This window comes from Oxyura jamaicensis, chromosome 2 (genome assembly GCF_011077185.1).
Source record: "Oxyura jamaicensis isolate SHBP4307 breed ruddy duck chromosome 2, BPBGC_Ojam_1.0, whole genome shotgun sequence".
NCBI classification, from domain to species: Eukaryota; Metazoa; Chordata; class Aves; order Anseriformes; family Anatidae; genus Oxyura; species Oxyura jamaicensis.
The window spans coordinates 59,815,529-59,840,409 of record NC_048894.1 but is presented as its reverse complement, the minus strand read 5'-3'; the positions used below and the strand labels follow the sequence as shown (position 1 = coordinate 59,840,409).

Here is a 24,881-nt window from a genome sequence, read left to right as displayed (position 1 = left end):
CCATTTTGAAAAAAAAAAAAAAAAAAAGGAATAAAACCCACTAGATTTTAATGTGTAGTTCTTCTCATAATCTAAACAGATGAAATTCACTTAAGTTCTTAGGGTAAAGGTTCATGTAAAAGCAAATGCAATGCTAATAAAAATTCATTTTTCACATAGTCTGAATAGAAAAGAAAATTGTCATGTGTTTCTGACTGAAAGCCATTGCAAAATTCATCTCAACTTCTAAGGTGTATTTAAATTAGAGTTTTTCTGTCCCTTGAAGAGCATTGGTTTAGGTAAATGAAGCTGATCTTGAGTGAAGTTTCTGACAGAAAGGGTTGTCTGAGAATATAAGAAATTGAGGTTCTATCAGTCCCCAGTCAAATATACTAGTTTTCTACACTAATTTCATCACGAAGAGGTATCCAGAAATATCAGAATTTTAAAAGCCTTCCTGAAAAACACAGATACCTTTTGTAAAATGAAGCTATACCTGCTTTTATTCCACAATATGTCTCTCCCTTCTGTTACCACATTCAGATAGCATATCTTCACTCTTAGGCTCTCATACACATCCTTTAGAAACCCACAACATCTAACTTTATTCTTATACTGGCACTACATAAAGTGATCTTACCTTTCAGGTTACAGTCTGTCTTTTTCATGTGTTACTCTGATATCCTGAAATGTTTTGGCTATTCATTTCATCAGTCAAACCATTTGTTTTTTCTCTGTACGTTTGTTGAATGAGTGATATTGTAATGAGTAAAAATGGTTCTTTGCCTGCCAAATGAATGGAATGAAAGTTCAGTAGGATAAGCCCTCTAAAGAGAAATGTAAAACTGCTGCCTAGGCTATCAAATCCAATGTTGTATTCAACAATGCAAGAACAGTTTTTCAGTTTCCCACAGTAAGTTCACCAAGATACTAAGTTGGCTTTGGAGAAAAAAAAAACGGGGGGGGGGGAGGGGAGGGAGGATGGGGGGCAGGAGAGGAGAAAGAGGAAGAAAATATTATACCAGAAGAAAAAAAATACTTGTGGTATTCAAGAAGCTGCTTACATCATTGACTCTACCATACTTTTGTTGATATTTTCCTTTTAGAATACTATTTCTTAAGCCTAAGAATTCTCACATCACATGTCAGTTTTAGGATCTTTAAAGTAGCACCTCTTTCATTTCCCTGTTATACAGGGTAGTTTTATTTGTGTGAGTTTATTTGTGAGAGGTAGTTTATTTGTGCAAACAATGTAATGGCTCCTGTTTAATGCTGAGGTAGAGCACAACTTTCCTTTAAAAGTTCAGCTTTGGGAAGTCAGAAAAATGTACTGAAGCTACTCAGTTATTACGAGATTTCTTCATCATAAAGTTTGCTTCTCCAAATAATCTTGTCATTATCAAGAGGAATCCTTGAGAAGGCTGACCTGTCACTTTAAACTAAGATCGCTATTACCTGTTGTTATGGTTGGGAGCAGAAATTTGGGCACTGGAATTGACAGCTCTAAAGGTCTCAGCCTTCCAAATGAAATCATTATTTAAATACAGAAACAAAATGGGAAGATTCTTTGTGATATCTTTCATAATATAGTTCCAATATTTAAAGTAAATGTTCTCAGGGATCCAACCTGCATTGAGAACTGGCATAAACCTCTCAAGTCAGAGATTCTATATTTAAAAGAAGATCAAGATACAATATGTCAGAAGTTATCCTGAGGTCCAGATGTTATGAAATGAGGTGGATTTCTCCATACCCAATTTGTTCTTTATATAGAAGGAGTCAATTTAGTAGAGCATAACTTGCAGTCAACAGCTTCCCAAAGCACTCAAAGAAAAATGCATCTTCTCTTTTTAATCAGAGTTATGAATAGATTAGGGATGTTTTTATATGCGTTTTGAAGGCTCTTACCCTGTGAGTTGGCCCATTCACTGTGATTTTTCCTGGAATATAGCACTACTCAGGGTACCTATGCATATCATAGCCTCTGCCATCATTTTTAATAAGTAGCTTATCTCTGTGATGCAACTAAAAGCAATCCTGAGTGTCTCCAGGGTTTGTTGTAATTAAATTTTATTGTTGTATTTGAAAATGTACAGTTTTTGAAAACTGAAGCAAGAAAAATGGAAAGGAGATTCTAGGAGATGATAGTCTGATTTTTAGCAAGCTTTAACCCTTTGTAGTTTACTTACAAGCTTGCTTATGATCCCAAATAATTGTTCCTATATGCTACGGAAGCCTTAAACTATAGCCACCAGTGTATTTATTAGCTGATGTCAGATAACCATGCTAAGATTATTATTTATACCTACCGTCAGATCCTGCAGGATTATAGGTGCAGTAATTTGTGGGTGCCTAACAAGACAGCCTTTTCTGAAAGTCCTACAATCTGACTGCTGCCACTTTCTTCTCCAATATTTACAGCTAGAAACACTGGTTACTCCAAGTCCCACTGATGGCCATGAAGTGGTGTAGAGGAAGGCAAAGTTTACCAGCTTCTAGTTTGTGCAATAAAGAAATTTCACTGTTTTGAACAGCAGACTGAGTAGTTTATCTGTTCTGTTATCTGGCATTACACTGCTGTTCTCAGGCAACACCACCCAAGTCACTGAGGAGAGCATTCATCTACATTTGGGCTCACACCTTGTGCAGTCAGTGCAATTGCCTACACTCTACATTCAGGACTGAGCTTTGCCTTAGTCATTGTGCCCATTTCTGCTCTTTTCAAATCTCATCAAGACTGCTAACCAAACAGTCATTACGGTTTTCCCCTTTGTACTTTATTCCTGCTTGGTTTCCTTGCCATAGAGTGAAGCAGGCTGGTTTTGGAGATGCATATAGCATTTTTTTCCAAATAGAAATATTTTCTCCAACAAAATCATCTTTTCTGTCTAGAGTTGCTGCTAATCTTTATTTAGTTATTTACTTTACAATTTCTAGAGGGATTAGATGTGCCCAAGGCACCCCTTTAGGCAACACTTTATATCAAGGTTCCATTTATAAATACTTCATGAAGGGGTAATGAATGATTAATAGATGGTTTAATGTACGACCAATCAATTGTTGTAGATTTCATAATGTCCAACAGACAAGTAGGTTTCTTATAAGCATACATTATAACCATATCTGACATCTTCTACTGATGGGCTTCTAAACATCTATAACATACACACTACTCATATCTGTAACATGCTTAAAACATTTACTAATCGCTGATTAATTTTTTATAGCCTATTTCGAAGCAGGGCTTGTCTTATAGCACATCCCTTAGTGGTGTCTGTGATTCTCCATTTCTATAGGACTGTAAATTTTATTTTATTTTCATGTTAAGGCTCAGAAATTCTTTTAATTTGAGCTCAAATGTCAGGTTTTCCTGAGTTAGCTTGTGTGTTTTCACACCAGCCTAAGAAAAAGAGTCTTTGCTGTCCCCAGACTTTTTTTCCCATCAAAATTCTGTCTACTTTACTCCACTAATGTGCATTTGCAAGCTCTGCTAAAATGCAACAATTCTTAGGGAGCAAACCCACTCAGCTATATTTTCAGCCTGTTGAATTCAGTTTCTCTGATGGGTCTCAGGGGTGATGGCTCCCAGCATTTTTGGTTTTTGGTCATCCCCATGTACTTGGTTCAAAATTCTCAGAAAAGGATGGGGAAATATAAACTTTACAATGATCCAGTAAATGTGCCATTTCCCAGAGGATGTTTCATTCCGACAGGGGAGTACACCTTTCACATCTGATAAACCCAAGTGCTGATATGAGTGTACCTCCATGGTATTCCCAGCACCACCTGAATGGCTTTTCACTAAGGTGAAAGCCATGAGTTTGCTTTGTGCTTTATATAGGTAGAAGAGACTAAGAGGGCATTACAGCTCACTTTCTGAAAACTTTTTTCAGTCTTGCAATTAATCATTTGCAGTTGAGAAACAATAAGTTGCTTAGTATCTTTCTCATAGATTTTGCAAATGGAAATAGACATTTTTGAATTTGTAGCTGATTTATACTGAACTTTATCACAGGGTTGAATGCCATACTGGGATTTACCTAGACATTCAGACCAGATCTCTAGTTATATAAATTAAAGGAAAATGTTTTTATTTTGTTGTTGCTGTTTTCCATTTCTGGGGTCATTGGTTAGTCTCAGTTTTGAATATTACCATCAAATATACCACTCCCCTTCAAATCAAATACAAAAATAAAAGAGAGTTTTATTCTTCAATATCGACATGGAACGTCTTTTTTTTTTTTAAAAAAAAAAAAAAAAAAGCATTCATTGTCAAAGAGACAAAAATATCATAACATTTCAAAACTGCTCAGTCTTTGTAAGTACACAGGTTTTTTCTTCCCCATGTAAGCACAATCACCTTTATGTTATCCAGTTAGCACCCTATGTTTCTGTGTTTATCAGAGGTTTCACCATGATCTTTTCTTTCTTTTTTTCAGCTGGTTAATAATCCACTAGCAAGTCAAGCAGCAGCGGCTGCAGCAGCGGCAGCCATGGGCTCAATAGCAAGCTCCCAGGCCTTTGGCAATGCCCTCTCCAGTCTTCAGGGGGTCACAGGTCAACTCGTCACTAATGCACAAGGACAGGTGAGTAGAAGATGGAGAAAACAGTGAATTCTGATGGCAGGCTGATCTTGGGGGAAAAAAATGAATTCCACTTGTATTACAGCGATATAAAAGTGCACATACTGAAGATAAATAAATATTAATTTACTAGACAAGGTAAGAAATGGAAAGTCTAAGAACTGGAAAGAAGTTAGGAGCTGTTAGAAAAAGCTTTTTCAAAACAGAAAAGGATTAGTTTTGTTTGTTTGTTTTTAAATCCAGCCTTTAAAAAAAAATCATAATGCTGCAATAATACAGTTATTTAAAAGTCCAGTAACCTTGTAATTCTTAACAAATGTAGCAGCTTTCTTCTTCGATTTATATAGGCCTAATGACAGACATGTATTAAATATTTTCAGTAAAGGAACACCAATTAAATTGTAATGAGGTATCCCTGATGTATTTAACTGGATGGCTTACTTATTTGCTGGTTAATTAAATTAAACAATTTGCAATGAATATGCCAGTCTGTAATGCAAATTTAGGAGAATCTTTTGTTCTAGAATTTTTCAAACGGAAATTTGAACAAGGTTTATATCTAAAAGATAAATTGTTTAAATTGTGGAAATACTATGTAAAAGTGTGTACCACCTGCATTAGGGAGGTGCTTATTTGTTATGAAGTATTTCAGTTTTGGTCTTAATATGTTGCAGAAAGATATGCATCTGAATTCATATAAGTAAATAACTCCATTGATGCAACGTTCTTAAGTATCTTTCATATTGTAGTGACTGTCATTCTTTATTCCACTTACCAGAAATTAAATTAACACAAACACTTTTTTCACGTAAAGACACTGGCAAATCTGTGAATATAACTTACAACTGGAGCAGGTAACTGAGTAATTTGTATGTCATTATTCTATATCTTACAAATTAGGTGTACAGTAATATCAGCAGTGCTTATGTGGATGTTAGGTCCTGTAAACATTTATTACAATGTTGCAGCTTGTGTAATATGTGAAAGCATGAAGAATATGTTTTTTCCAATAATTTTCTATCATCATGCTATTTAATTGGAACAGAGGCTACATTTTCAGTTATGGCCCATTAAAAATAAAAGACAGCATGTTATAGAATCCACCCTCTTTTTTGACATAATACATAAACGAAGATGCAACCTGAGCTTCACTATCCCCTTCCAAGTCTCAGGGAAAAAAAAATGCTGACCTTGTTATATTTACTGGGTGGGTGCAGAATTGTTCCATCACTACCCCGAGGGTTGAACGATGGAGCTTGTCAAAGTGAGGCCTTATCTAATGAATCATCTTATCGCAGGTGCACACCACACATATTAAAGGAGGATTGTATGAACAATGTGCCCTCTACAATAACCTTTCAATGTCTACTTTAACCCTTGTTTCAATCCCTTTTCATCAAAGGATCATTTTATGCAGCCAGCTTTAAATGGAGGCTCTCAAAAGCCTATTAAGATTTCTGGAGGGATGGGGTATTGGTTTGGAAGAAAAGTTGGTTATAATGCCTATAACTCATAGTCAGATCAGCTCCAACCCAGAAGCCTGCTTGTCTCTGTCTGTGCTCCAGAAGTGGTTCACAATCACCACTCATATGAGGCACTTGGCACCAATGTTCATTGTAAGAGCTGAAGATACAAACCCAGACTAGTAGTTCAGCAGTGTTTTCCTTTATGTGTTCTCCACAGAAAACATAAAGTATGGACGCTCATTGTATTAAAAAAAAAATAAATACATGAAATCAAGTTACAAATTCAGTCAGTCTTGTTTATTCCACACATAATATGAAGTCCTGTAATTCCACAGGCTGCAGATAGAAGAGAAAGGAAGAATCTTCCCCTGTTATAGGATAAAATTACAGAATCTGTCTGCCTAGTTATTTTTTAAAATGGGTTATCTTTTTATAACTTGTTTTTACAAATGTTCCTTGACTTATAATCAGTACTGGAGACCTCACTGCAATATATATAAATATTAACTGTGCAACCTAACACCCATTCTTACAATATTCAGCATAAAGCCATATTTTTTACAGCATGCTTCTGAAACTATCTGTCTACAAAACAGGACTATTCAGTATAGTTAAATACATTCCCGAAATTAAATTACATTCCCTACAAATGAAGAAAACAAAACAACAACAACAACAAAAAAACATAGCAACTAAACAAGCATAGCAACTAAACAAGAACTGAAAGGTACATTACTTCAGTACTTCAAAATTGGGAGTGTAAGTGAATAGTAACTTGGGATCCCTTCATTTCTTAATGATCTACTAGGACTCATTAAGGAGCTGTATTTCCATGATATGTTAAGAATCTGCCATTTGAAAATTTGAAAATTGCCTCCTTCAAAGAATCACAAGTGTGACGCCCAGAAATCCCTCTTGAAAATACAAGGCTGGATGACTTACCAGACTGTTTCTATGTGCAATCTTTGTCGTTATATGCTGCTCCTTCTATAGAAAGTCAGGGCTTGTAAATGTCCATCTGTCTGGCTAAATATATGGTGATTGGTAGTCCCAGGAGACATGAAGCTGTAGGTCAAATCCAAGATCCTCTGGCAAATTCAGGGAAATGATCTTTTAAATGACATATGGCATGGCCTTAATTCTCAGTAGTCTAGGAGTCCTTACAATCCAAATAGCAAAATTATATATATTAACAAATATTTGTATAGCATATTTGTTATTAATTTAATTATTGATTTCACAGTGAAGGTATGACTTTTTTTTCCTTTGAATGTCAATATGAACTGTAATACCGGAGCTCCCAAAGACCACTGTAGCAAAGAGATATCCATTGGAATAATATGTCTAGATCACCTGATTAATTTGATATAGTACAGGTAGAGGACTCTAAATCAAATTTTCATTTTCAGAGGCATATTATGAAGAGCTATTGGCCCATGTAACACTGCTTACATTCTGTTTGCCCTCAGCACTTTCCAGGAAGCGTTTGCAGGACTGGACTTTTATATCTTAAATTTAAAGGCAAGGGTAGCAGAAATGCTCTATTCTACCCTATCAGTTGATACACACTGCTTTCAAAGTGAAGCTGTCCACCTGCTCAGCTTCAGCCTGCCCTTATAGTAGGATCCCAGTTCCATTTCTGCACTTGCCTTCTTTAGAGATATAGGAACCCGAAACTCCTCTTTTTCTTTTTTTCTCTGCAAATCAAGGAAAATATTGAGAGGTTTTAGTGTTTTTACTGTCTATTAAGTACATTACATGTTTACTTTAGCTGTTCTTTTTAGCTTCTGTGTAAGGAGGTGAACTGCAAAAATATGGAAACATGGCTGATGCTTCTGGTTTCTGTAAATGCTACCTGCCAGCAAGTTTTCTACTTGACTAAAACATGGAACTAAATTGTCATTAGTCACATTCATGTAAGTCTCTTGATATCAGCAGAATCAAATACATTTTAACCAAGGCTGAGTAAGTTCAATTTCATTATTAGAAGTATGTGAGGTTTTTATTAGGGAAAAAAAAAAAAAATCCTCATGTAGCAATTACAAAGTTCCAATTTTAACTTAAAGACTGAAAAAATAGCGTGATAAGAGCTGTTGGTGTTATGAATTGTCTTGTAGTTAAAGAGAAGAATATATTGTATTTTCTTGTAGGTTAATTGGAAAAGCAGTATATGTATGGTGTAATTGTATAGCACATACTTTAACTGAACAGAAAATGTAATAGGGATGATATTAATATAATCTAAGAATGCCCTTGAAGGAACTCATCCTTCATTGTGCCCATGGCTTGCTACTTAGGTATGAAAACCTTCTGTGTATGAAAATCCTTGGACACAGCTTCCCCCTAGCAATTAACAAAATAACTAATTTTTGAGAGTTGTAATCCACAAGTAGCTCAGAAAAGTAAATGGAGAGAGGGGTATTGTTGGTCCAATTAGATAATAGGAGTACTTTGGTTCTCATTATTCTGATGAGAGGGTACACATTTGCTCTTTGAGCTTCTTGATGGTAAACGGTGCTAATAAGGCCTGATGGATTCCCTGCTACTAACAAGCCTCTCAGCAGTGCGAGTGATTACAATGGAGATAGATTTGATGGGATGCGCTCCCTTTTGTAGTGTCTCAGCTGCTGACACTCTGCGACATAATCAGGTCACAGAGCTGGTCACAGCCATCAGCAAAAGCCATAGCTCTATCCCTCATTATTAAAGTGCATTATTCAGTTCCAGGCCTTCACAATACTGCCAAGGGCCTTTTCTTCTTCTTTTTTTTTGTTAAGCATCAGTTCTCAAACACAAGGGTTAATAAAATCATCACCTAAAGAACTAGTAAATTAAAGAAATGGAAATAAAGCACCTCCTTTCAAATCCATTGAAGGATCACAATTAAATAAGCAGGGAATTTCTCGTCACTACATACATACTCTACTGTACAATGTAATATGTCATGTGCAATAAAAACAAGGAATAGGATTTTGAAAAATAGCATTGTCCTCATTGTGGACTGGCTTGGAAAGCACTAAAGTATCTCTCATTCAGAAGGGAAATTCTGTCTTGCCAGCTATTACATATGTACATGTAGATAGTATCACCTTCACAATTTTCTGTAACTTTTTTTTTTTCATTGTAACAATTACCTACAAACTGAATTTATAGTCCTAAGTGTAGCAGCTGTCTTAGTTACAGTGGTTGAGACCACAATCTGGAAAGTATATGACAGGCCATGGTACTAGGAGCAATCCATTCCCACAGACAAGGCCATTGCCTTCTTTTGCAGAATGAGCTAATTACAAAATTGTGTGGTAAATGGTGATTTTAGCTTTTTTTCTTCTATTCTGATGATGCTGAGGTGGGGCTATCTCACCTCTAATACAAAATATTTTTTAAATCTAAAGTATGATTTTAGTCCAATTTAGTTAAGCTGATGAGAAAAAACAGTGGAGACTGATTTGAGATTATTTTTTTTTTTTAAAGTTCTTGTTTCAGTTTTATTTCAGCTGATTATGAGCAGGTTTCACCCAAAATCAAAGTAACATGTTCTACTATTGAAATTTATACCTTTACAGGATTTTACACTGTTTCAGTTAAATCACTTTGAAGTACAAATTCAATGACAATAGTATAATTCTGTGTATACATACAACTAAAGTAACGAACGCATTGCTTCTCTTACCTTGTTGCTATACATTGCTTTTTTTTTTTTTTTCCTTTTTTTTTTACCCTGTTGTTCAACTCTACAATTGCTCTTCCTTTTTCTTGCTGGTAGAGTATGCTATGACATGCAAAGGAGTATATGCACATGAAAAGCTACTTCTAAAATGTCCAGTGTTCTGGAACCACAGATGCAAAAATCTCTTGGCAGCTGCAAGTCAATATAAAGAACTATGCAAAGTTATGTAAACAATAGTACAAAATTAGTAGTCCTCTCCAAGAAGGTAGGTAGGCTATAGACAGACATGTGACCTAGTCTTTAATTTATGCTAACCAACTAAATTGGCAGCTCTCAATGGGAATGCAAGGTGGGACTCCCTATAAGACTTAAAATAGGATGATTGGTTTTGGCTTTGTTTTTCAACTCTCTCCAGAAGTTCTAGGAGGCCCAAAGCCAAGTAATGAGTAACACTTCCCAAAGTCTTTCTGAATATGTTTAATTCATACTATTCCCCAGGTGTGCTGTGTCCATCAGCCTTTTCTCTTAACAATTGTTATCATGGCTACATCTGTTTCAGCTACACAACTGTAATACATGTTAACCACTAATATTTTAGCTCTCACAACATCTAACAGTGCTCACAAAAAGCTAAGCAATAATTGTTTAAATGGTGGCTACTAACAATGTCTTCCCAAAGTGAAGACTGACAGAAATCTGAATAGGTGGTATCAGATTGGTATGTATTAAGGAAATTTCATGACAAGCCTGAGATAATAAAAGAGGTGATTTTGAGGGAATGGCTAGAGAGGGGGATTATAATACTAAGATTTAAGAACATTTATAGGGAAACCCATTGCCAGGAGAATCTGTTTTGACAGACCTTCATATTAATTTATTACATTTCTACTGGGTGGAGTCTTATTCTCTGTTTTTACCCTCAGAGTTTCATGGAGATGAATACATGTAACTTGGCTGTTTGCATGAAGAAAAGGGCACATATTATGAGCAAAGATCAGCTGCAAGGAAAGATTTTTTTTTTTTTCCCATTGGTTTCCTCTCCCCACAGCTAAACATCAAGGAGGCTGTTTGTTTAATTACCTCCCATCTGAATTTGAATCAAAAGACAAATAATTCTTTTAACATACTTCTGCTGACTTTGTCTTTATTTTACTGTGGAGTTTGTCTAACTTCAGTTTTAGCCACAGTGGCATAAATATAAAAATCTATGAAGCAAAGTCTCAGGTCATGCAACTTGGTAATATCACTGAAATCGGTACAGAGAGTAAGGCAAGAGCCAGCTCAACTGTTCTGTCTATTATGGGCAGTGATCACTAATAAATTTTGGATATCCACATTTTTAAAAACAGTTGTGGAATTTAGAACAGTTACCATCTGCAATGTGGAAAAGTGATACTCTATTAGTCCCTCATAACAAAAAGAAGCTATGAACCACTGTGGTGCCACTATATTTAATGGAGGGAAACTAGCCTTCTCACAGGAAGGAAAAAAGGACAGTGAAAAAAGAATCAGAAAATGATTGCAAAAATGCTGCAGATACAGTGTTATCAGCTTGTAACCTGCTTGGACAAAGACTCCAACTTTAAAGTAGAAACACCACCACTTTCCTCCAAAGCTGCAAAAATAATAATAATAATAATAATAATGTTAGGATGAAGTAGTTTAGGCCAGCTGCTGAACTGAATTAAAAATTCTTGAAGTGGAGGAGATTATAATTTCCCCTCCCCTTCCTCCCCCCCCAAAAAAGACATCAAAATAAGAGCTGATATGTTGCAAATTGGAACTTCAAGGGAAAGACCATTATTTAAGAATAACATGGAACTTTTCCTTGCTGCAAAACACATACTGGAGCCATAGGGAATCACAGCTGAAGTCTCCAGTTAGATTTACAAAGGAAAGTATAATTGTGTATTGAAATCCCTATGAGCTTGAAACAAGTGAAGCTTCACAAGTGAAGCTTGTGAGTACCAAGCTTCACAGTTCAGATCTGTAGTTGGCTTGCCTGGATCTCTGCCAAGGTTTTTGATCTCTGAAAAATTTTTTTCAGAGGTGCCTACATCTTATTTTCAAAAGCAACTTACATACCTGTAGGAACCTGAGTTTCATTCAGTGTTAGGAGTCTTAGTGCTTGAAGGCATGTCTACACACTGTAAGAAGGAAGCAAGGAAGCTTCAAGAGACAGTACATGTATGTATCACAGCCAGTGCCATATTAGCACAGATCCCAGAAACCAAAAACCTTGGTGGTATGGTGTTATGGCTGGACTAATTAATCCAGCTTCTCAATAAGCTGATGTAGGATCTAGCTCATTAGTCACTAGCTCCAGGGTCTTGGTAGCGTGCTATGTTATATGGAGTAAAGACACTATAGGAAGATGCAAAAGCCTGAAACATATAGGTACTTTTGAAAATGTTATTCACTGAGCTAAATTAAATATTTCCAGTCATGAATACTGTCCTTTTGTCAGCACCTTCTTAATTACTCTTGCATGGAGGAGAAAACCAGAGTAACTATTATTTTTGCTTCCCTACCATTTTCATGAGAGCTAACCAGTAACTAAAAGATGCACCTACCACTCCTGTAATCTGTTCAGCATCATGACATGCTTATAAGCATGGTGACTTTTCATTGTTATCACCAGTGACACACATCACAGTCAATGAAGTCTCTCTGCTGTATGGAAGTTCTTACACTGTTCTTCTTCTCACTGTATATTATCACCTACCAGTAACACATTAAGAAACATTTTGTAGGGACAGGACAAGGGGCAATGGCCACAAAATGGAGCACAGGAAGTTTTGCACCAACATGCGAAAGAACTTGTTCACGGTGAGAGAGACGGAGCACTGGAACAAGCTGCCCAGGGAGGTAGTGAAGTCTCCTTCTCTGGAGATATTCAAGCCCTGTCTGGATGCCTACCTGGGCAGCCTGCTCTAGGGAACCTGCTTTGGCAGGGACCCAATGATCTCTTGAGGTCCCTTTCAACCCCTACAATTCTGTAATTCTGTGATTCTGTGCTGACTAGTGATTGTCACAAATTGGTCTTCTCCATCCAAGGAGAACCTCGTAGTATAGAGCTATGTATCTGATAAGGACATTTGGTTTTGTCTCATTTCATTAATTTTTTGTTTCACTTTTAGTGTTTTGTTTTCATCTGTTTTTTAAAAATCTTTTTGAAGATTTTATTGCTTATATTTGCATTAGAGAAAGGCAAAAAAACAGAAGGGTGCCTAGCTTTTGCAGCAGAATGTGTTGAAACCACAAGTGATAAACCAATAAGTAGTACTTAGGTACTGCTGGAATTTATTCCAAGTACTTGACCAGCTTCTAAAAACAATTTTTTCTATACAAAGAGAAGGTTTTACCATTATTATTCCAGAAGATTGAATTTGGCAATTACAGTCTCTGTTAAGGAACGTTAGGTGACCATTTAGAATCCTGGGAACCACAGCAAAGAGAAACTTGAAGGCAGAGAAAAAGTCTTCAAGTTCTTTTAAAAATTCCTTACGATAGCATGAACAAAGCAATGGATAAAGTTGATGCATATAGATGGTGCCAGGAAATGTGCTTTCTGTATCACTGGTGTTTCCCAAGCAGTGTAAGTTTTATGCTCAGGAATATTGTGTTAGTATTGCGTGCTTTCAGGAGTTGACAAATTTCAGAACTATTTGAAGCAATATCATCATGCAACCAGAAGTGATGGAAGTCCTGCTATATGAGAAATTAGCATTAGAATGGCACCCCAAGACTGGTCTTAGTTTGGGCATTTCTCCTTTAGACTGTACAAAGCTTCTTACAAGAGAGTGCTCTGAGAGTCACAGTCGAGGAAGGCTGTGGGTAAGCAGAGGAAATAGTGCATCAAATCTCAGTGTTTGTCTGAGATATCTTTCCAGATGTGCTAGATCATTTCTGAATAAGCAGATTGTTTCCTTGCATAATTTAGTGCTTAATTTTATTTAGATCTTGTCTAATCTATCCTGTGTATGTCAATTTTTTTTTTCCAGTGTCTGAATTTGACCTTCCATAACTTTCTCTTCAACTGGCATTGATATCAGGGTGAGGTGGAGTGTTTTTGCAAAAAAAAAATAAAATAATAATAATAATAATAAATAGTTGGAGATGAGATCGCTGTCAAAAGTAGAAGTCAATGTACAATGATAAATATTCAAAGTACTTGACTTGCTGGTAGAGTGCTGCTGCTGTTTGAAGCAGGTCTGGAATTTCATGGAAGTCTCAAGTCTTCATGCACAAAAGAAAGACATTGGGCTTTCTTGTTGTGCTGCAGTCTTGACACCTGGTTGTGAATGTCTTAGAGATACATATGAGGAGAGGAAATCTGGGGTTCCCATAATGGCACAGCAATCAGCATTTGTTTTGAAATCTGAAATGATGAAAAGTCCAAATATTTTAGCGGTACCTTGTGAAGAATTTGGAAAAAAAAAAAAAAAAAAAAAAAACTTCCCAGAGCAGTCTTTGTAAAAAAAGAAGAAAAAAATTGCAGAAGCACTTGATTGACTCATCTGATGGTGAGCCAACAACTAAGTTGTATTCATGTAGTGTTTGTGGTGATACCACCAGCCAGATGCAGACAAAAAGGCTTCTGCATGTGGACCACAGGCTTCCAAGTACTACATTAAATGGGAGTTGTTCTGGAAGAGGAAGAACTCTCTGTCTTCTGGTTTGAGTCCAGAGTATTGCAAAGAACTGTGTGATGTCTTTTCATACGGGTTGCGTCTGTAAACAGTGACAGGGAAAGTTCAAGCAGAAAAAAAATCACAGTCCTAACCATGAATGGACACTCAATATATCTTACTAAAAGTACATCTCAGTTTGTCTGTCATTTTTCTTCAGAGACTGACAGTGTTAGGCTTCAGCATGTATGTATGCAAATGGCCCAGATATCTAAAAGAAAAAAGGGTCTTTGAAATATCTATGGCAATGTTATTAAATATATATGATTTTTAAAGTACCTTTTTCACTTAAACTTCCTTCTTCACACATTAATTAAATATTATCTCTAGGATAAGTATCTCTCATAGAAGATTAATGTATTCTTGTCACATAATAATGGAAGAGAATGACAGAATCTCCTTCCTTAAGCACAAAAAAAAGAATTTATTAATATAAAGAAAACACTCATACCCCTTGAGCAATTCTTTCTCAGCTTCAGAGGGAACCTTTCCTAGTCTCCTCTCATGTCTAGCTTTGTGCTAGAGATTCAAGGAAGCAATACATATATCCTGCCAGTTTAAAAATCAATCCACTTTTCAGGAGATAATTTAATATCAAGACATGATGTACCCAATATCCAAATATACATTCATTTTAATGTTTGATGCATCGAATACTCTGACATAGCTGGGTTTCAAAATAAATGGTTTGTTTTAGAGGTTGGATATGTCATATTAGCATCCACCCAGCAGATAAGAGAAAGAGAAATAGATCAGAGAGTGATCAGGACATCAGGGAGACAGTTTAGAGAGAGATGAGAGAGGCCAGGTACATCTTGTAATGTTTAAAAAAAAGCCAGCTAGCAAAAAAGAAAATGTATAAATAGGTCATTGCAACCCAACTCAAAAAAGTTTAATTTTAACTTGTTAGTCATCATCTCCCGAGGCCTAATCCACTCCCTTCAATGCAGGCTGTGCATTAAACTGAGTTATGAGTTATTTGATAGCATACGCAGACAGCCTTAAAGTGAAGGGAAGATGATATCAGACTCATACAGTGCACTAGCTTTGAGGTCGAACCACCACCATTTGGCATGGTAAACTTTCCCACTTCTCTCTTTCTAAGGCATTTCACATAGAGTAGATATAGACTATCCAGAAGAACAACAGTTATTTATATCCTGGAGTACCTCTGTCATAACTGATCCACCAAAATATGTCTCAGCTATCACACCTACTGTCCAGAGACAGCAAACCACCTATCTTTGCTCTCAAGTAAATACATGAATTAAAAAACAGAGATTTTTAATGTCCATTTTTTGAAAGATACGCCTTTAGCTAAACCAGAAAAGTTAAGAATCTCTGGGTGCAGAGGGGAGATTAATCATAACATTCCCACCTTTGAATGATAACAGTATTTAATTGGCATTAGCAAGGAATGCTGCATTCTCTGTCACATCAGAGATTTTTTGCTATGATGACCAAGACAAAAACCTGCTTGCAATAGTTAATGACTAATTAGAAAAGGTAATATGTTGGGTTTTAAGTTTTCTTCACAAAGATCAAGAGAGAACAAGCTACCTGGTGCTTAGTTTAACAGATTCAGAAAAGCAAAGGAAACCCTGATAAGATTCTCTTCTATGAAGCCTTTTGTGAAGTTCACAAGAATCAGAAAAGCAAAGCAAATTGTTGTAAGACTCTCTTCTATGAAGCTGATTGAAAACATTCTTAAATAGCTACCACAAACTTTTTTTTTTTTTTTTTTTTTTTTTTTTTGTCAATATATAATAGGGTATAGAGAGGAATGACAGGACAAAATCTAGGCAACCTCTTTTTACCAGCTTCTCAAACATTTAGGGTAATTATTTTGAATCTAAATATTAGACAGCGGACCCAGAAATATTGTTAGTAATATACAGAAGCATTGCCTGTTCAGCTATCATAATGTTTCAGTTAATATAGGGATGAAGTCAGAGTTTTACTTATATGGAATTCCTTACCAACAACATATTACATCCTGTATTTTGGAAATAAGGTGTCACTATTAGGTGTGCTACAACAAAATACTTTTTTTCTGACTACAGATAGAAATATGTATGTTAAATATTACCGAGCTGAGCTCAAATTCTCATAAGATCCATCAATGCAAAAAGAAAAAAAGCATTTACTGAGGCAAGTTGCACCCTTGGCTCCCTCTTGCCTTTTATTTCTCCTTAAAATCATATGCAGTGAAAAGAGAGAGCAAACATGAATGATGCATGCCTGATTCACTAAATCGTTATGGTCTCTGGCAATAGCACAAATGCAGAAATGTTTAAATCGGCTTTATATTACCCAACAAATGATGCAAATGGAGCCCTCAAAGAACACACAGTGAGGGGAGATAAATGAGCATCATGTCAAGAAGGCCATTTCTCACTGGGTTTGCATTGAACATGGAAATTTGACTTCCAAGAGGTGGTTAGGGAATCTTTATAATAAATCTTCAGTCCACAGTCATCGCTATGTCCTTTTTTAAACTTACTTTTTAAGAGCTGTGTAAGTTATACCCTCCCCAGTGAAATGTGTCAAGATATTACCAGCCAAGTTGAAGTCATTTAAGTGAATCATCACTGTTCCCATGCCTGTGTTTGTACTAGACAGGGACGGCCAAACAGATTTAATTTTGTGCATATATTGAACAGTCTTTCAACTGGTGAGGTTCAACTTTTCAAAACCTTTTATTATTTAATTATTAATTCACAAGGGGAGGGGGAAGTTGATCATCTTTCTTGAAATAGCCTTTGTGATTTTTTTTATTTTTTTCCTCTTTTTTGTACAGCTGAGATATTCAGATGTTCAATATAAAGACAACCCTTTTTTCCAAACGATTAAGAGGCTGCATATCAGTACTAGAAAAAGCTTTGGTGTTCAGCAAAGTCCTACATCTCTTTAGAGTCTTAACTTTGAATTCATTTTTCTTAATTTTATTCACATGAAACTTCGATTTGGCTGCATCAGATTTAAGATAGTGGTTTAGTCTTCTCTGTCATCACTGGAAATAAATGGGCACTCTTGAAGAGTAAAACATCTCACTGATCTTGTGCATGTATTTTAGGCTAAGATGAGTCTCATTGTGGAGATTCCTCACTTCCTGTGTTGACTGGAGAGACCTCAAATGACAATCTGCAACTAGACCTTAGTGTTAGCTGGTTAACATTAAAGGACATAAATTCCATCCCTAGAATACCACATACCAGTTATTTTTAGCGGGTCATAAGTCCTTTCTTTTGATAATGTTATCATTAAGCTCCCCATGGCAGTCACAGGAGTTTTAACTCAGATCCTGGTAGCACCCAATGATGGCCACGTAGAACCCAGTAGTGGCTGACCAGCCATCGTTTGGGGATATCTATAAGTATTTTCAATTTTTGTGAAAATTGTGATTCTGTTTTACTTGTTCACTTGTTTGTGTTTCCTGTATAAATAAAGAATTAGCATCCCAGAGACCAAGATAATATCTGTTTTACTTTGTTAATATGTTCTTTACCTGATCTAAATAATGGAAATGTGAAGGGAGGCTCTTTCTTTTCAGCAGCTTTTCCTGCAAGTAGGATTAAGTATTTCATCTGTGGCAGGTAATTATTTAAAAACCAGCTGTGAATAAATGAACTTTGCACCTCTGAGGTTCTTCTGATTTAAAAGAAGACTTTGAGCCTCTAGTAGTCAGGATGATATCTCTCCTTTTGACAGATTACTTTTGCATTTCTCTGAGCATTTACTTTGTTGTTTTGGTTAGGACAAAAAAATCCTCAGACCACAGGACAGTTTAGAAGTATTTCCAGCACAGCTCCAACCAGCAGATGCTACAAATGCCATGAGAGAGTTATACTGCATAAGAATTTCTGTCCTAAAAAATAGCCTAAGGTGCCTGTGTTCAAATAATTTTAGGTACATATCTAAGTCTGATCACACACATTTTGAAGTTGGGCCATCATAACTATTTCCAGCTTTACCAAATATTACTTAGATTTTTATTTATTCCCCAAAATTATATATGCTCAGAAAAGGAGCTCTCATTTCATTCCAAATATTCTGCTTTTGTTCAGAAGCAAAACTGGAATGTTGCTCATGGAATTCTCCTTTTATTTATTTATTTTTAACCAACAAAGACTGCATCTTAGTCTGTATTGCAGATGGTTGTGGTGGTTTCACACTGATGGTTAACTAAGTGCCACCACACCACTTCTCATTCCCACTCCTTAACAGAAAAAGAGAAGAAAATGTGATGAAAAGCGCCCGTGGGCTGAGATAAGGACAGGGAGTTCGCTCACCAGTTACCATCATGGGTAAAACAGACTCAGCATAGGTAGTTTAACATAATTTATTGCTGATTGCTAACAGACTAGAGCAGTGAGAAACTAAAAGCAAACTAAAAACACTTTCCTCTCATACACCCTCTTCTGCCTCCTCCCCCTGAGCAGCACAGGGGAAAGGGGAATGGGGGCTGCAGTCAGTCCCTGATGATTGGTCTCTGCTGCTCCCTCACGGTCACTCTCAGCCCCTGCTCCAAGTGGGGTCCCTCCCACAGGATGCCACCCTTCCCGAAATGATCCTGCAGGTGCTGCCCACAGGCAGCAGCTCTTCCAGAACTGCTCCCACACGGCTCCGTACCACGGGGTCCATCCCCCAGGAGCAAACTACCCCAACACGGGTCCCCCATGGGCAGCAGCTCCCAACAGCCCTCCTGCTCCACCACGGGCAGGTCCAGCCCTGAGTCTCCTCTTTCAGGGACTCCTCCACAGGCAGAAGTGTGGGTATGCGTCACGCCATTGTATACCATGGGCTGCAGGGTGTCAGCCTGCTCCACCTGGGGCCTCTCCACAGGCCGCAGGGGAACTGCTGCTGTGTGCCTGGAGCACCTCCTGGCCTCCTGTTGCACTGACCTTGGGGGCTGCAGGGCTGTTTCTCTCAAACTTTCTGAGTCTTCTCTCCCAGCTGCTGCTGCAGTTGTTGTTTTTTCCCTTTCTTAAATCTGCTCTTCCAGAGGTCCAAACAACATCACTCATTGGCTTGGCTTTGGCCAGCAGCAGGTCCCTTTTGGAGCTGGCAGGAGCTGGCTCTGATCTGAAATAGGGCAGCTGCTGGACTCTTCTCACAGAGGCCACCGCTGCTGCTCCCACCCCGCTACCAAAACCTTACCACATAAGCCCAATACAATGGTGTCATTACTAGCCTATCAAACAAAAATTAGAATCATTTAGAATCAACCTTTTACCCGGGGCTAAACCCAATGCACTTAAACACCCTTCTCTGGACTTGTACTGAGTGTATGAAGCGCAAGATAATGTTATTACTATGCCAGTCTAATAGGAACTTAGAAAAGAAGTTGCCATCTCTACTTTGCACATCTCCAGCCAGTCTTCTGCATGGGAGCTGTAGCCTCTTGTCAGTTAACTCATTCTAATTGGTTTCTGTTTCTTCTCTAATTATAACCCTTGCCTGCTGCACAGCACTGTTTATTCTTGAACGCTCTTGTTTTTTTCTAAACTTTCTATCAAAATCACCCCCTTTGAAAGGCAAGATATGTGATAAAGAATTTCAATACTTGTGCTATCCTTGTTATCTCTTGTTGCTCACAATAGAACCTGAGTCATTGTAAAAATGGACCATAAGTTTGTATTTTATATGATGAACATCTGTAAAAGAAGGAGGAAAAGGAGCCAACAGTTCTCCACCTGACTCTGCACCTTAAAAAAAAAATAAATAAAAATAAATAAATAAAAAAAAAGCCATCCATGATTGTCATGGATAAGAGTACAAGTTGTTCACCTCTGGAAAAGTGGTGCAACTTTTCTAGGTGTAAACTCATCAGCATAATTCTAATGAGTTATGGTCTTTGTTGTGAGAAATGAGAAATCGTGTGGTCTCACCCTAAAGAACATTAAAAAAACATTACTGACAGGAAATTGAAAAAGTAATATATGTCTGAATGAATATGACAACTTTTTTCTGATAGAGCAGATAGATAAATGTCACATACAAGTTTCAAAATACATTTAATTTTGCCACCACAATGGATATTCTCTTCATAAAATATATATGAATCAGGTTTGAATCATAAAACTTGACTGTGATAAACAAATGCATATTTGATAACTTTTTTTTTTTTTTTTTTCTGAGAGAGAGAGGCTTATTTCTTTTTTGAGGTTATTTGTTGTTTACACATCTTTACATTTTCATTTCTGAGGGAAGGAGCATGGATGACAAATTTTATGTACAGTGAGCCTGGATGAACTTTCTTTTCAGTCTGAGAAATAGGTTACTTTTGTCATCTCTCTTGGGGAAAGGATGAGGGGGAAGGTGAGGGAAGGAAGGAAGGACAGATGCACTGGTAGATGCGCTGACTCTCAGCTGTCACTGTCAGCCATTGCTTAGTGTTCTAACTCAGCAATGGTGGATGGTGGTGCATGAGAATCACATGCAAGTATTTTCATATCAGTGGGCTGGAGGAAGAGTCACTGTAGACAGTACACTGCCTTTTATATTTTCTCCTGCTGAGAGGCAGTTCTCAAACTTGGGGCCAAGTTATTCATGTCCAACCAGATTATAAAATAGCATTCCTGTTAAAAGCTGCAGGCTAAATGGAAGATTTAGGTTCTTGAAAAAGTATGTAGCTTTGAGGGAGGAGGTAACAAAGGGAGTGTCCTCTTTTGCATTTTCCAGACAGGTTCACGGGGGAACTAAGAGGTGCCATTGGAGCATACAGTGTAGTACACATCCTGACAACACGCAGGCTTCCTCACCCTTTTTAAAGTGGGGACTACCTCAACCCTTTCTTTCTACAGTACCTAGCACATCAGGCTTCTAGTCATAAGTGGAGCTCTTGGAGTCTGCTCTATTGCAAGTGCTCTTGGAGACCGTATCAGCAAAGAATGCTGTGGGCTTCTAGAGAAGGAAACCTAGTGTGTCTCCCGAAGCATCCCTAAGGATTCCAGTGTTGCACTTAAAACTATGCTAAAGAGGAAAGTATAATTACATTTTATCACCTCATTTATAAGTCTTTTAGTATAAATTCCTGCAGCATTGTGAGCAGAACTGGATGACTTTTTTTTTTTTTTTCATTGCTGACTTTTGATGGAAAAATGGCATTTCATCTAAATACAAAATGTGACATTTTGACAAATTCTGTTCAGTAAAAATATAAAGTACATTGTCTGGGTAAGATTTAAGTGCCTCATTTTTACATGTTCTGTTTGAAAATTTAGTGATTTTTTTTTCAAGTTTAGAAAGGTTAAAAGAAATATGAAATTTTTCAGTTTTGATCAGAAAGGACCAGTCTACCCAGAACAGTTTTTTTAGATTTTTATTTCATTTTATATTTAGCTTTAGTTCCATCTTGAAGTGAAAACAAAAATAAAATAACAGAATTTCCTACTTTCTTTACAGAACTACTCATGAGTTATCCAATCGGTTTGCATGGGGTTGTTCCACTGAGCAGAATGGGTTTTATATGAAGAGGGTAAAAGAGAAATTATCCCTACATTTTTCTACCTTTAGATGAAACCAAGGCCTAAGATAACCACTCAAAATCAGACCTTGGCTGTGCAAGGTGTAAGTTAGCCTGAGATTGTTCATAATTTAAAAAGAACTACAGGCTGCATGTAGACTTGCACATCAACCTATGCGGTATTCAAGTCCAAGGGGCCATTATATTCAGGTCAGTAAATTTACTTATGATTTTTATTAGTTGAAGTCATATCAGAGAGAGGCCTGATAATATTATGCAGGCGTAGCTCCAAGCTAAAATGGAGTCTGAAGATACTGGCATTATTTTCAATGAATGAGAAGCCATGAGATGAAATCTTCCTAAAAAATATTACCTTCCAATTGGCAGCAGAACCCTAGCAGACCATTGAGTGCAGTAGAACCAGTGGTCCATTGAGTGAAACTCAATGTCTCTTGTAAATGACTTTTGGGATTCCAGTTATTCATTCTGCTTCTGACTCATAAGATCTACACTGTGATACGATTCAGGACAGTTTTTCCTCCAGTATTAATTGGGAGCTAAAAAAAAAAAAAAAAATACAGCTATTGTGTATGTCAAGATCAAATATGTTTTCATACTAATTACTTCACCTGAATGAAAAGGATTTAAAAAAGGAACTCAGGGTGTCCTGAAAGACTTGGTGGGTAAAACTATGAACAATCAATATTTTTGTAGTCCTTAGTACATTTGGTGTTGCTATTTTGGGATACTGTGCTATCTTGGCAATTAATAATATTTCTTTTATGCCTAGCCTCTTCTTCAAAACTTATCGGCACTGTTCTGGTATCTTTATGCATTCAAAAGGATCAAAGAGCTTTCATCTTTTAATGCATTTTACTGTGCCTTGCCATGTGAAGGAAGAAATATTGATACTGTTTCAAGGGCAGTTAATATATTCAGTTCTGTCTTAGAAATGAGCACAATTCCTTGACTTACAAAATTGAAAATCTGCTATTACGCACAATTAAAATGTTCTATACACGAATTATACTGTAGCATTTGCACTTCACTCATCCTCCTCTGCTGTAATTCGCATACACCAGGGAACCTTCTCCAGTATTGCTCCACGATTTAATAAGAACTGCTTTACAGAGGGTTCATATTATTGAGACTTCATTGTTTTTTAAAAATGTATCACAAGGACATTTGTAAGTACAATATGCATGTTGACAATACATAAAACTAAATTACATTTTGCAGTTGCAGTTTTCATTTTTCATATCAGCACTGTTCTCCTTATGGATGGTTCTACCATTTTTAGTCTTATTAGCCAATATCTTGCTCCATGAATTCTTATCAGGGAGACTATTCAAAGTTAGACAAAGCCTGAATGAAGGAAGCAACATCTGGCTGTCCTTACTGCTAGTTTTAAATGTTCATATGCTAAAGATTATCTGTGGTTGGGTCCTCTTCTTCTTTCAGGCAATAAGTATAGTACAGCACTCCATAAGGAGTCTGCATGTTTCATTGGTATCACTTCCTCATTAAGGCATTACCTTCCTGGAGAGAGAGGCTGAATCTGGCCAAATGTGGACTGACAAAGTCAAGATATGGAAGTGCTCTGGATGTCCGTGGGGAAGAACATCTGGATTAAAAACAGAAGAGAAAGGCGGGAACCAGAGCTGTGATTATGTCCTCTGAACTTAAGAAGGATCTGTTATTTCAGTGCAATTCATTGAGGTCTGTTGACACACCAGCTGCCAGAGTTGCAAGAATAAGTTGTAAAAAACACTAGCCCAAGGGAAATACTTAAAGTGTAGAGATAAGGGTCTCTTTTAGCATTATTGTTTCATTATTTCCTCCCAACCTGTAGCCATGCTCTTAAACATTCTCAACCATGAGTAAAAGTGACATATTTTCCTTTTGTATTGATAGCATTTCAGTGCTGATGAAGGTAAAGTAGTACCCCCTTAGTTCCTCCCTGAGGAATCCTAGTACATTTTACCAGAAAGTGCAGCCAGGTTATCCCACTTTTTTGTCTTGATAGAGTGCATCACAGTCTCTAGTTAACTCAACTAAGAGGAAGTATGAGCATGTAATATAATACAGCTTTTTGTTTGTTTGTTTTGTTTTTATTGACAGACGGTATTGTTGGTTGTTGTTTATTGTCTACAGCACCACCATAATCATGACCAGTTCTAACACAGAAAAAAAAAAAAAAGGCCTGTCCAAAATAATTTTCAATGTAGTATAAGACAAGTGGCAAATATGCGAACAGAAAAGGGATCCTGTAAACAACTGAGCTCTTCCCTTACATTCCCTCTTTTCTAGAGTCAAGGTAAAGAAGCCCCTGCCCTTTGGTCCTCTGTAGGACACAGACAAAAAGAAAGGGAAAACTTTGTAGGACTGATACAGAGACAGCATGCAAGGATAGAACATGTACAAAATGTCTGTGATTCTCCAGCTTTCTCAGAACTGGCCTCAAGAATATGGGTTCTGAAGACAAAGATGAACTAGTTTGAATTCATATCAAAATACCTGAAGATAAATTTCACTTTGCCAGTCTGTATCAGGAACATGTTGCTTCAGTACAGTAACAATGTAGGTGCTAGAGATAGGATTATTCCAGTGCCATTGTAACTTTTAATAAGAAAATTACAGTTTTCTAACTCTTCCTTAAGCAAGCTTAGAGACCAGCCCTGAATTAAACTAATTAAGCTGCATGTTCTCCTCACAGGTTCATAGAAGGCAGTCTCTTGCTAAGTCTTACCCAAATTTAAGAATAATATAGTTATGGTTAACTGCATTTTTGAGTTAGGAACAACTTGAGTATACAAAAAAATAAGTTGATAGCCTTGAGAGGGACTCAAATCTGTATATAAACTACTGCAAACAAATGTATTTTGGACAATGGAAATGGAGCAGGGACTGAATCCCGACTATTCATCTCCAAATCCATGAACAGCTAGCTCCTGAGTTAAGTGCCATTGCATTAGGTGAATGTTTTGTCCTGAGAGATGCTAGAACAGTCATTTGTGGTTGATACCA

At 36.9% G+C, this 24,881-nt stretch overlaps 1 protein-coding gene across 5 annotated transcripts in view; it reads left to right on the top strand.

Annotated features, from left to right (window-relative positions):
- The window catches only part of POU6F2 (POU class 6 homeobox 2), a 311,497-nt gene that overhangs the window by 245,976 nt on the left and 40,640 nt on the right, over window positions 1-24,881 (top strand). For all 5 annotated transcript variants that reach the window (XM_035319353.1, XM_035319352.1, XM_035319354.1 and 2 more), the window contains one exon: window positions 4,419-4,565. In XM_035319353.1, the coding sequence (XP_035175244.1) occupies window positions 4,419-4,565 (147 nt within the window). The remainder of the gene's footprint in view (window positions 1-4,418; window positions 4,566-24,881) is intronic.